Here is a 14010-nt window from a genome sequence, read left to right as displayed (position 1 = left end):
AGTATGACATCCCAAATGCAGATTATTGCCCAAATTAATTAGCTAATAAGAAGCATACGCAAATGTATAGAGAAATCCAGTTTTTCACAGATATATACACAAACTGAAATCAAAAATTTACTTAACTAATCTTAATAATGAGTCTGTGATACACTAGAGACAAAGTAAGAAAAATCCTAATACTACTTCTGTAGCCTGAAACAGCTTATATACATTCTCTTCATATTTGAAGTAGGAAGCTGTAAGATACAGATGATGCTGGAAGTAAGCTTCCAGCAGAAGTCTGTGTCTGATAAGGAAGACTTCTACATCGAGCCTATCCTAAGCTCTCAGTCTCTCCCCTCCTTACATTCCTTCTCTCTCTCCTTTCATAACTACACACTTATATGCCTCTGAGCAACCTTACTTTTGCTGATAGGAATTTGTCTGTAGAACAGAACAGGAAGAAGTGTAGAACAGAAAACGAAGTTTGGATCAGCCCATTAGTGTGGAGGAAAAGATTTCAGGGACTAATAGAGCTGGATAAAATAATTCTGTTTTGATTGCGGAAAGCTTCTTACATTTTCCAGCTAGAATTACAGGAAAGTGAACTGTATCTAAAAAAATGACACTTGTACAGAAACAAAAAAAAATGTTTCTAACTGGACTCTAGTGGCCACCTTTTAAGTCCTTCACGAGCAGTGAACAACTGTCCTGCCATTTTAAATTTGAGAATTAACACAAGTTTTTGACACCCTGACTCTCTATTGACTCATCTGCAACAACAAATGGTAACATCAAATAATAATGTGATTATTCCCCATTATGTTTTTTGCAGGACTATTATGTTGTCATTTTGTGTCCTACTGAGATGGATGCTCAGGTCCGAAGGGTGTTACAAATCCCAATGTGGTCTCAGAGAGTTATCTATCTGCAAGGCTCAGCACTGAAAGATCAAGACCTGTTGAGAGCTAAGTAGGCAAATATTGACAAATATTTGTTTTTTACTTTTGTTTTACACATACTGTTTCATAAATAAGCTTGACGGACAACAAAAGCTGCTGTACTAGAAAGAAAGCATGGGTATTTAGAAAGCAGGGATCTTTGATGTAATTTGTTTTTCCTAATATCTGAAAATTTTCAAGGAACATATATTTGTAAGCTTTCATTTCACCAATTTTTTCTTCACTGTTTTTTCTTTCTCAGTTTCTGGAGTTATTGATAGAGAGTGCCTGTTTTAATGTCTTCTGAAAAAGCAGTAGAGAAAATTCCCAAACTTCCAATAATGCTAGAATTTGTTTCTGTTCTTTGTGCTCAGATAATAAAGATAACAGTAGCTCTCCTGACTGATTAAAAGGGGTTGGGGGGGAGTGAAAAATTATTATAACCCTTTGAACAGGCTTGTTTTCTTACTAAGTTCAGCCTGGTAATAAAAGCGACAACTCTACTATACCTCCAGATACTCTTCCTTCAGGACCTTCCACTTAACTCACACTTATATGACTTCTAAAAAAAGCCTTCTGCCAGTTCTTATTGAATAACGTTACTCAAAACACATCAGTCAAACACCATTTCTCAAAAAAGAAAAAAATAAATAAAACAAACAAAAAAACCCACCTACCATTGCTCAATCACTAAAAGGTGGGAAGGAATTCACAGTGGAATTCACGTAGGAGGACTGTCTCTTCAAACTCTCCAAAGAGAAAGGTGATACTTTGCAAATAACTGATTTAACTTACCTGCACTTCTCTTTATAAGAACTTACCTGTCATCACTTAAATTAACCAACTAATACAGATATTTAAAATTAAGCCAGTAACTCAGTACTTGTGTCACTCAGCCTTTTAAAGAATTATTCCCAAGAATTTAAACTGTGAGAAATCTTGTAAGCAGTGGTGTCTTTTCAAATATCTGCTACTAAAAAAAAGCTACTTTCTTATCTGTTTAAAATTTGAAAATACTGCAAAGCTTATTTTCAGGATTGCAAACTTTTTTTTAAGAAGTGGTTCCTTGTTTTTCACTTTGTTGCTGATGTTAAGGAGGAATTCATATGGGGATTTGGCTGGCATTTGTTCTACACATTGAGAAAGGAAAAATTAGACTGTTCCCTAAAGATAATCATGAATTTCACTTATAATAACCTGGAGGTAGTCAACTGTGCTTTTTTCTGCAGAACATGTAATTGAATGTACCTGTCATAGAATAATTTTAAACCTCTCCTGAGGGAAGAAGCATAGTAGGAATTTAATAGAACATTTAATATGAACTATAACCCAGTACCTAAGATGTTTGCTATATTTCTTTTTAATGAGAACGTAATGTACTGAGAAGATAGCAAGGGACATGGTAAACAACTTCTAATACAGTAATGGTTAACAACAACAACAAAATCAAGAAGTGTTTTTTTTTTTTTTTTTTTTTTTGTCAAAATTTATACATACATTATACATGAAATACAGTGCCAAAATATTGGTGATAAAGGTCTCGCCAAAAAAGGAAAGGAATACCAAAAGTTGGCAGACTAAATAATTAGTAAATCGTTAACTAAGGACTGTATTTTTCTTTCTAAGCCTTAGTACACAATCTGACTTTACAAAAAATTGATATTTGTTCTTGCTTCCTATCTTTGAGAGTTTCATTTTGGATTTTTTTGGTGTTCTCTGAACAGTGTTCACATGCCTAGCATTAACAAGAAAAAACAAATTCTATCCTGTGGTATCATACTGCTACTTATATTGTTCATCAGGACAACTAGAACTTTTGTATCTACTTCAGCATTTGAAATAGCACAGTAACTGATTAAACAGCTCTCATGCTGACTATTACTAGAATGTGAACACTACTGTGCTTGATTTCCTTCCCCTAGAGCTTTCTCCCAGTCTCTGTCATGAAAAACATTTTTTTTTCTCTCTTTACACTTATCCACTTCAGTGAACCCTGCACAAATCTTAATCCTCTTCATATCCAGTCATTTTTTTACTTTATATTTTTTTCCTCCCACAAATTTATCTTCAATATATAAAGCACTTTTAAATTCTGTCATTGTCAAGCAGTGGAAGAATTGTTTTTTGCAGATCCAGATTTTCTGACATACAAATATGGTGTAAAAGACAAAGCTTTTCCAATTGTTAGAACATTGTTAAAACGCTTCTCTCATTAGGGTATTATTGTGTTTAACATAGTTGTTATTAGTGTTTCTGTTGTCAAAATTCATAATATCCACAGAATGTTAATATCAAAGGGGTTGTTACCCTTACAATATGTAGCTGAAGTGATTCAAGAAACTTCAAAAAACATTGGAGAAAATGGTGGATACAATCATTGAAGTTTAATTTTCTTATAAAATCATCTATACATGCTGTTGGTCCCTCATCATCTCTCATCAAAACGTGTTCCATCACTCATTTTACTGAATTTTCTTTCTTACAGTTTAAGACCATACCTTCCTATTTATGTTCTCATGCTTCACTGAAACAACTCATACAGCTCCCATGATTTCTTCTAAATCAGTGATTAGAATCAGCCTCCTGTCCTCACTTACCCACATCAGCTGCACTTGACCTTACTATTTTAGATATATGGATTTACCTTTGTTGCAATGTTTTTTTTCCATTTGAAATACTTCAATCTTCTGAAGCTTCCCTTGTTTTCCTGTTGTTTACTGCTTATGGGGAACCTACAATGACCTAACCTTATCCTTCTCTTTGTACTTTCTCTGAATGACCTCACACAAACCATGTATTTAATCACCATTTCTGTAGCCATAAATTATGAGGTTGCCCAATCTATCTGGCTTCTCATTATAGATATCTATTCATCAACTTTAGTTTAGTTCCAGGAAAATACATCTTAATTTTTTTTTTTTTTTTCTGCCCAAATAAAACCAGTATGCTATTGTTGGTCATAAGTTTGGGATCATCTTGAAAAGCACCCTAAGTAGACTGAAACTGCACGTTTCAAGTGTTTTCTCATAGAAGCTCTCACTTTAATCTCACTGAAACAATGCTTATGTTTTTAATATATATCATCACTTTAATCTCACTGAAACAATGCTTATGTTTTTAATATATATCATCTTAAGTCCCTAAATACTTGTTTCAGAACACTCTGGAAATATTATTTATATAGTCCATTGTGTTACCTTTCACTGCAGTTCTTCCCTGGCTTACGTTTCTTTTCACATCAAAAAGTGACCCCTTATTCTCATTTAGCCTGCCACTCCTGGTCCTTACAGAGATGAAACTCTCTGATAAGCCTATAATAGTGTTCTCTTTCACACAAACAATAGGTTAGCATACAAATCCCACTGTGATTTCACCTGTGTTCTCCCTTCAGTCTGGGATGAATTACTCAGAAACATCTACAAAGTAATGCTAGTATTCTCCATTGCATCTTCTCTTCAATCTGTTCTCTGCTCTGATATCTAGTGAGATGACTTCCTCTCATGATAATTGTCTTTTTGTTCTGTGTGTACACAGCACCGAATAGAATAGGCTCTCAGTCTAAGCCTATGACCTAAACTATTGCTAGCAACCACCACTTCCATTTTCTAGCAGCAGAGAAATCAAAGCTTTGGGAATCTCAGGTCCCATTCCAGAGTTGCTGTAATAAGCAGATAATTTTCTCCAGCTTATGTCTCACTTTCCCCTTTCCAGGACCATTCCTGTCATGCTGTTTTTCTTTCCCCATAAAGTCCTGTCTTCGCAAGCAGGTCAGCCAAGTCCCCATTTCTTTGCTTCCCTGCACCAGCAGGTGAAGTAGGACTCACTGGAGGATGACAGTAAGATCTGAGGCAAGAGTCAAAAAGCAAGCTTTCATGAGACTTTCAGTCAGAGAGTTTTTCCTCCCCACTTCCACCATCCCTGTTTTTACTACATGACCTGTAACCTGTAGAGAACAATTAAGCATTAAAAGTTTTCAAAGAGGCCACGGACTGAAAACAGTTGGTTTATTGCATACATACACAGAGATGTTATTTATTCCTAACACATTATTCTACCACATCTACCCATATTCTTTGCAAGTGCTATGGAAGACAATTCTATATCATAAGCCCCCTCTCACTTCTTCTTATCAATAATAACGTGTACATAATGTACACTTACACAGTATATGAATTGGTGCTATTTATTCATTTTTTATACTCATGGCAGATAAATACTTACTTTGCAAAGAAAATGTGTTTGAGACCACCTTGTTTTTTGTTAATGTTGGTACAACTTCTACTGGCACTGGGGAAAGAAAGTTTCCTAGAACATAGTCAAGAAGTAGTGATAGTACTGTGATGTAGTACACAAGTTAGACTAAACTTTCTCTGTATTCTGTATCTATAAGCACACAAGACTATAAACTGTGAAACACAAGTCAACAGGTGTTTTTTTTTTGGTATATAACAGGGTTTTCTCCCCCCTTCTTCTAGAATGGATGATGCTGAAGCTTGTTTCATTCTGAGTAGCCGCTGTGAGGTGGACCGGACAGCAGCTGTAAGTTCTGAAGAAATAACCAAGAATGAGTGTGCATGCTGTTTATACTGTTATTGTGCCTTATAACCTCTGAGGAACTGAGGTTTGTTCTGTGAAGAGATTAAACACACAGATTTTGCATAAGGGGGATTAACTTCAAGTCAAAAACCTACTAAAACTTCCATAAATGCTTCTATTTGAATGAGTTAGAACCTTTTCAATTAAAATCATTTGCTGGAAAAAATCAATTCATCAAAATCATTCCTAGCAGATCTATCAGGTTCAAAACTGTTTATAGAAAAGCAACGTATCTTGCAATTTGCTAGAGATCGCACAGCTTTAACTGCTGAAGGTTCCATAACAAAGCCTACTATTAGGGCTCCCTGGAGCTAGAAGCAACAGGGTTTCCAGCTTCTATCTATCAACCTTGGATCCTGTTAGCTCATGTCTCAATGCTCAGTTCTGTCACAGACCTGGGAGCCTTGAAATCCCAGAGCATTACGATTCAAAGAAGTCATTATTCTGTGTCTCCAAAGGAGAATGGAGAAAGTCAAGAATCTCAGCTGTAAGACTCTTTGGGTCAATGTATTTTGAAGTTTTTAACCAAGATTTCACTTCCCACTCCGTTTTGTTGTTCAGATTTCCTTTTCACAGGGAATACAATTATCTATACTTTAAGTAGGAAATTGGACAAGGCTACAGTTTGTCACTGAGCTGGTGCTATTTCATCTAAGTCCATCTCAGAATCAATCTACAACTGATTTTTTTACCCTGCTGTGCATAAGAAGCCAACAAACTGTAGGAGTGCCTTGGATCCTCTCCTACTTTTGACAGCTGTTGAAATAAAAGATGCATCAGGGAGATCCCTTACCAGAACAGCTGTTGTTACTCATGTGATTTTTCAAAGCCAATGAGGCTTTATCTCTCCAGCTAGTCCTCAGCAGAAGATCTACTCATTTTGCCATAGTTGCCAGTGACAGTTCATTACTTCCTATTTTCTTAGTTAAATTCCACTGCCAAAGTTTATTCTGCTTCTGATCCATGGATTTCAACAGCAACTCAGAAGTACAATAACAGGTGACAAGCAGTTACTTGATAAAAATTGTTTCCTTTCTCACTTAAAGTAGTAGGAATTTCAATAGTCAGAGCAAGAATTTGTCAGCTTTCCAAAGTCTCCTACCAGCAACTCTCTCTATTCTGGCAGGAGAGAGCTTTGCCAAGTTTAATTTTATCAAATGCTATTTCAACATCTCAGACCAAGATGTAAGCTGCTCTTCTGCTATAGAATGCAAGACACACATCTGTTTCACACAGTAGGATGCAACTCTTAAAAGTGAATTCAATGGGCTGTCTACATCAAATTGCTCCACAAAACTAAGGTTCCTGAAACAGTGCATCTGCTATTTTAACCTAATAAAGGATGGGAAAAGTGTCTTTTAAACTATCCTGTAGATAACTCAATAATAGGTTATATAAGTATATGAAAGATGAGTTCTACTGCCAAAAGCTTTGTTCTGGTGCTTTCTGAAAATCTGGAGATTGCTGATTTCAAGGTCGCACCTTTTCTTCCTGTCTTTAATCAAATGGAGTGATATTACTCTACTGCTAACCTAAGTGTTAGAAAAAAAAAAACACAATACTATTCAAAAATGTATTAAATCAGTCTTGGTTTGAGTTCTGATGATGTAAATTCCCACTACATCCTCTTTAAAACTTGCAGCTTTTAACAAATGAACTGAAATATCACCTCTATATTTATCAGCATCAGTATAACAGGTAATTTTTGATCACTGTCTGCAAGTTACTGTGTGGAATGCACACAGAAGAGAATGTATTTTTTTTCCCACATTTCCCAAAGATGCATATATTTTATAAAGAGGATAGAAGCATACTTTTGCATTAGCTGTCTCTGTTTATAATATATCCATATATGCTGCCTTTTTACATTGGAGAAATATCAAAATTTTAAAGTCACTGCAATATAGTATAGAAATTACTATAAACGTAAAACAGAAAGCCAACAGTTCTGCAGTAATGTCAAATTGTGATGAAGCTACAGAATCAGTGCAAACTACTCTAAAGACTGTTTTTCTGACACCTTTTCTATTTTCCTGACACCTTTTGCATAAAAAAATAGATGACATCTGCAATAATACAAGTTTTCAAATCAGTCCCCAACCCACCCCCAAACCTCTTCTCCTGTAGTGTATCACTATAACCTCCATGTATGCCATTACATAGCCTTTTGTTACTTCTCAACTGCGTTGGTGTTTTATTCCCTTGAGACTAAACAGGGAAAACAAAACAAAACCAAACAAATGCAAACCAAACCCACAGCACCCTAGGGATAAGAAGTCATAAAATACAGAAAAAGTGAAGAAAACGTGACTGCAAACAAGGAAATCTTATAGCATGGTATACCTAAGATCTGAAATTTCCTGAACAGACACAGCACTCCTACATCTTTCATGAAAAGGTTAACATGAAAAACATGAAATGAAGCATTTTACCATCCTCAACAGGTCTTTCTCTTATGATTTCATTCTAGTATTTCTACTAGAAAAACTACTTGCTACCATCTCAAGTGACATTAAAATATTATGGTTTGAAAACATCAATTATGTTCTGTTCCAGGCAGAGATTTTCCCTTGTGTTTATCAGTCTGAAAGCTTTTCTTATTGCTGATGCTGCAACCATAATGAATCATTCTTTACATATTATCTTTCCAAAGCACCAATTTCATGACTAGGCAAAGCATTTCAACCCAAATATTATTTCCTACACGCAGCTCTCAATTATTCCTTTCTAGTTCTGAAATAAATAAAAACTGATCACTAATACATTGAAACTACCCCTAGTTCACGAAATTCAATATACGAATGCATTAGCACATACTTTTCTTTCATGGAATAACAGTATTCTTCCTGTCATTAACTCACTCTTGACATGTGGTAACAAGTGGGAAAAACTATCAGGCTAGGAAATCTGTTGGAATCCTTTGGCTGGTAGCTGGCTGCAGATAAGCTGTAGATAAGGATATGTTTGGTGTAGATATATACATATTTAGATTTATGTAATAAGCATAATATGTATTATTACTTAGATGTACATAAACATCCACACCAGCTGGTGTTGCATGTTTTAAAGTTAGTTTTCTGCAATGGAAAGTTTTTTATTTTCTAATGGAACAATATTATTTGTATTATATTGTTATCACCTCACACTCTTTATTCTAGGATCATCAGACCATTTTAAGAGCATGGGCAGTTAAAGACTTTGCCCCAAATTGTCCTTTGTATGTACAGATACTGAAACCTGAGAATAAATTCCACATCAAATTTGCAGGTAAGTGTAAGATTTCAGCCATTTGAACCACCTGTTAGTGGTTAGCAGCTTGTTTCATAGATGCACAAGCAAAGTCATTTTACCTAAGCATATTTACATGTTAGAACCACATGAACAGTACAATATTTTCAAGTACCATGGGCTTATATTGTAAAATTTCATTTTTATATTAAACTTACTTATAAGCTTTTTGAAGATTACTGTATTTATTACTCTGCTATGTTATGTAATATACCATGTTGAATTATTTGAGGTCCAGGTAGGTTTTCATCCTGCTACATTACCCATGTCTTGAAACAACTTCTTACTTAAAACATACTGTTACCAAGGCGTGTATGAAAAGATCTGCTTAGAAAAGGCCACATTTAATTCAACAAGCAACTGAAAAAAATCTTTACATTGGAGTGTTTTTTTTTTTCTAGGTCATGTGAAAAACATGATTTTCTTTTCTTTCAAATGTTTTGGAAAGAGAAAAATAATTTAATTCTATATTCAGTAAAATTTTTATCTTGGAAACTATGATATAAAATGCAAAATGATGTTAAGAAATCCAAACAAATCCTCTCTCATAAGAATGGATTACAAGCTCTAATCTGGCAAACTTTCTCTGCACTATATATGTGGATCTCTGTGTCTCTCAGTATACATAGAAACACACAGATGTTCACACACACACATGTATATATTCATGTGCAAAAACATATCAATACATTTATGATGACAATTCATTTTGCCTACCTCTGGAAAAATACTACTATGAAGTAGAAGGAAAGCTTTCCTTTTCAACTGTAATTTTGAAAATTCAGTTTTCTTGAAGGATATTCTAATCAAGAAAAGATTGATGATTCATGCAAAATTCAAAAAAACTCAATGGAAAAATATTAGTCTCCTTCATCATCCCAGAATGTGGTGAAAAAGTAAATTTCAGCGCAGAACAATTCCAGAGCAACATTTAAAGCTGTAATTTTAAAAGCTACTGCATTTACCACAAGGTTGGAAAGAAGGAAAAGAGCATCAATAGCAGTCCCAAAGTTATAAAAGTGTAATCTTAAACTATGAGATGGCACAGCAGAGAATAAGATTCATGCTGTGACAAGAATGATGGTGCTTTTTCATCTCTCCCTTAAAACCACACAGCACAAACTCTTCTCCCTAGCCATGGCCACTTTTCTTTATTGGTGACTGTTAATTTGTTGTTCCTAATTGTATTTTTAAGAGAGTTTCATTATTCTTAATGTCTTGTCTCTGTAGGAGCTTATATGTAACTAGATTTGCAAAACAGAGAGCTTTTTAGTATCTGTTTAAATCTCAGGTTAAGAATTTGGCCCATATATTAAAACAAACAAAACCTACAAAACCTTCTTTTGTAAGATTTCCTTCCATTGAACTTAATCAATCTGAATGTTCTGTATTTCTTGAAGCTCTTGAGGAAACCTTATATACTCTATGCTTCATTAGCCCCCTCTAATATTAATAATAAAAGCACTGTATTATAGAACTATATGTATATATACAGCACCTTACATCTCAAAATAATTTTGAACTGATCAGAGGGATCACTGCATCCATTTCCACACACACTCATTTCAAATCATATTGTTTCTTTCATACAATTTCACTGTGCAAGCAGAGAATTATAAGCCTTCCTGCAAGATTAATTTAATCTTACTGATTACACAGGAAATTTTTAATGCAGTTTTAAATTTGGCTAGGTTACCAGCAACACCAGATGCTAATCTACCACAGATAGCTGGCCACTGATATTAGAATCATCAGAGTAGCATTTGCTTGCATACCTTTTCCCAAGAGGACTCTTTTGGTTACTAATCTTGTCCAACTTGCTTCATTCTAAGATACATACCCACTGGAAGCTGCAGGCTATAGCAATGTCCAGAGTCCTTACAAATAAAATTTGTCATAACCATTGGCAACATTTTTCTAAGTGTTTTTCCTGTTATGTTTCAAGACTGTTTTATTACTGCCTTAATGCAAGAGACTTCCTTTAGATTTGATACTCCTCTAAAAAATGACTCCTTTCTTCTGAATGTTTCCCAAACCAATATTGTGCATTTTTATGAACCTGAAGTACTCAGTAATACAATTTCTTCTTCTACTACTACTTTGTGTGTGTGTGGCTTTTACGTGCAAGTTTACAGAACACAGCTCTCAAAAACAAAGTTTCTGAATTTAGGAAAAAGAAAAAAATCACGAAAGTTCTCCTAACAAAAAGTTTCATTTTAAACTAAATTGAAAATGTCTAAAACACTCAACATTTTATATTAACCAGTCATCTGAGATTGTATTAGACAATCCTGAAATGTAGACCCTAATTGCATTGTCCCAAAGAAAATCTCCAGGATGCTACTCTGTCTTGGATTTAGAAACAGTATATAGGACAAGTAATTATTATGATTTATTTCCATCCAGTAGATAACATTTTGATGTTTTTCCTCTCTTTAATAAGAGTACAAGAACCCATTCTTATCATCACAGCAAGGGAATGGAGACACTTAGCACTGGGTAATATGGCCTGTCAGAAAGACATGTTTTCCTGTCTTTTCACTTGATGCCAGAGAGACACCCTTGCATCCTGTGTTTTCTCTGCTATTTTTTGCCATGGAGTTTTAAATAACTTCCCTTATTTAAAATGGTAGCTTACACTTAATACAGTGGAAATATTTCTCTGTATTTGGGTACTACGCTTCAGTGGAATCTGAAAAGCATGTGGCATAAGGGTTTATCTTAGTAAATTTCTTGGTGTGTTCAAGGTGTGAACACACTACAATGTGGTGACCTGAAAGTTATCAGATGGGCAAGGAAAGACTATATCATCATTCCTAACTATTTTTTGTCTTAGCTGAAATGCTTTACTTCTTAGCTATTTCCAATATCCAAATACTTTCACATGTCCCATTTTTCTTTCAGTAATATTGCATTTTCCTTCACCTGCAATTGCATATGGTTTTCTTAATCTCCCAGTTTTTCCTGCAAACTCACAGGGTTACAAAAAACTACGTACCCTTAATGCATGCATCTGCTGTTGCATTTCAGCACAAACATGAAATAAAGTGAAAATTATCCACAGCAGAGCAGTACATTTATGTAATTCAGAGACTGGAGTACATTATATATTTTTTGAGTTGTACTAATAACTTCGTATATTTTCTAGAAAATAAATTAATCATCTTTACGTTGAATATTCAGAAATTATATATAATCACAGTTCCAGGAACAGGGGACATATTTTGTCATTCTGTATTTATTCAAAATGCACTAACAAATTAGCTCATATTGGTGAAGTCTGACATTAAACCTTCAGTGGTTTATTATGAAAGAACACAGTCCAGATTCACTGAAATGGATATTGAATACATCTGATGATTAATCTATCCAACCACAGATAAAAATAGTGTAGAGATAATGGATGGACATTTTTATCTATCTGGTCTGGTAGTGATCATGTTAATTTATCAGATTGACAACAGCATCATTTCTGAGAATAGTTATGTCAGGTCTAGGACATTCTTACTACCTGGATAATGCTGCAGACATAAATCATTATTTTGGGTATGTTTTATCTTCAATAACATTACAGAAGTCATAACTCACTTCATGGCATTATTACATCTATTTGTGATAGACAGCAAATTTTCTGTCAAAATATATTTTCACAAAAACTACAATTTCCCAAATATTTTTAATGGCATATTTCTATAGTATAAATACAACCAAAATACTTCTGTTTGGTAATCTGATTTGACATCTTTAATATCCAAGATAACTTCCAGTTTCTTCCTCTACTTTACTGCACAAAGAATGAGTAATTTGTTGATACCAGTAGCCAAAGTTACAGATTTGACCAATGTCCCAGACTCGAGAACTGTTACCCAACTTTTTCCTTACTCACTTTAAAAGAGGAAGCATTAAATACAGTTCTGCATAACCCTCACCACAGCTCCACAATAAGAGTCCTGAATGTAAATATAAAGCACAATGACAATGTAGGCAAGTTATGATCTGTCAAATAATTAGAGAAATGAACAAGTTATTTTTAACCTTGTTTGTGTATTATATGAGACCTTAACTCCGACCAGAGAAGAGAAACCCATAGTACCTCTTCCTGATGTTTCAAATGACTACAGAAAAGAAGGAAAAGAAGAGTGTTTATATAGTACAAAATATTCATTTGAATAATGTAAAAATGCAACTTATGAAGGGGAAGAGAGATATCAGATAATTCATGAAATAAGCACCACTGAAATAAGACGACAGCACAAATTAGGATAGGAAGAAGTAGTGGGCAATTTTTTCCAGTTGTATTTCTTGTCCTGTAAGTCAACACCCATAGTTAGGATAGAAGAATAATTTAGCGCAAACCTCATTGTTATATGAGTAGATTTCCAGAAATGAACTGAAAATGGTAATAAGCATCCCATAAAGTCAGACACATTTTAACAATAAAGATAGACACATTTCTAGAATAAGACAAGGTTGGTTGCAATTATTTTATATTGCTTATAAACCAGGAGCAAAACATGACCCTAATATAGAGAAGAATCAACATGCAATTCTATTCCTTAGCACTTTGGATCCTTATCATTTTGGATCTACAGAATTTTACACTATTGGATTTCTTAAAACCTAGTTTCCAAGTGTGTTATGCGAGTCTGACGAAAAGGCAGATGAAGCATGAAAATGAAATTCAGAAGTAAATCTGATTCCTGCTTTGGGATTTACTAAGCCTAATGTTACTGTTTATAAATTAATATTTTACATAAATTTCATTTTTTTCTTAAATTGCTGAACAGGAATCAAGAAGGGCTGCACTATTGTATAGGCTGGAAATGGTGTTTTTTTAATTTAATTTTTATTTTTTTTTTACTAATGAATTCGAATAATGTTTCTAATAATGGTAATAAAAGTGCTGAAGAACCTTTTGTATGACGTTGTTGAAGTATCTTTGAGAATATCTATAGCTTCAAAACACTTCTGAAGTAGGGTATTATTTTCATACCCATTTTACAGATGCATTAAGAGTAATGAAGGACATGAGTGACTCACAGTCAAAGTCTATAAGAGAAGTGGAATTAGTCCTATAAGTTCCATTGTCATGAATCCTAATCTAAAAGCACTTGAGAACACCACATGCATTCCTTACACATCGGTGATTAGCATGACTACTGTAGGACAGCAATCTGTTTGCTGAGAGCTATATTTTCTGTTA

The 14010-nt window shown here is 34.3% G+C and overlaps 1 protein-coding gene across 3 annotated transcripts in view; it reads left to right on the top strand.

Annotated features, from left to right (window-relative positions):
- KCNT2 (potassium sodium-activated channel subfamily T member 2) overlaps positions 1-14010 on the top strand; it is a gene marked incomplete at both ends in the record, with an annotated part of 145364 nt that overhangs the window by 81112 nt on the left and 50242 nt on the right. For all 3 annotated transcript variants that reach the window (XM_084291435.1, XM_084291434.1, XM_084291433.1), the window contains 3 exons: positions 818-954; positions 5399-5462; positions 8678-8786. In XM_084291435.1, the coding sequence (XP_084147561.1) occupies positions 818-954; positions 5399-5462; positions 8678-8786 (310 nt within the window). The remainder of the gene's footprint in view (positions 1-817; positions 955-5398; positions 5463-8677; positions 8787-14010) is intronic.

The sequence above is a fragment of the Netta rufina genome, assembly GCF_964035555.1.
Source record: "Netta rufina genome assembly, chromosome: 8".
NCBI lineage: Eukaryota > Metazoa > Chordata > Aves > Anseriformes > Anatidae > Netta > Netta rufina.
Note: the sequence above shows the minus strand (reverse complement) of the source record. Positions and strands in the feature narration are given on the sequence as shown.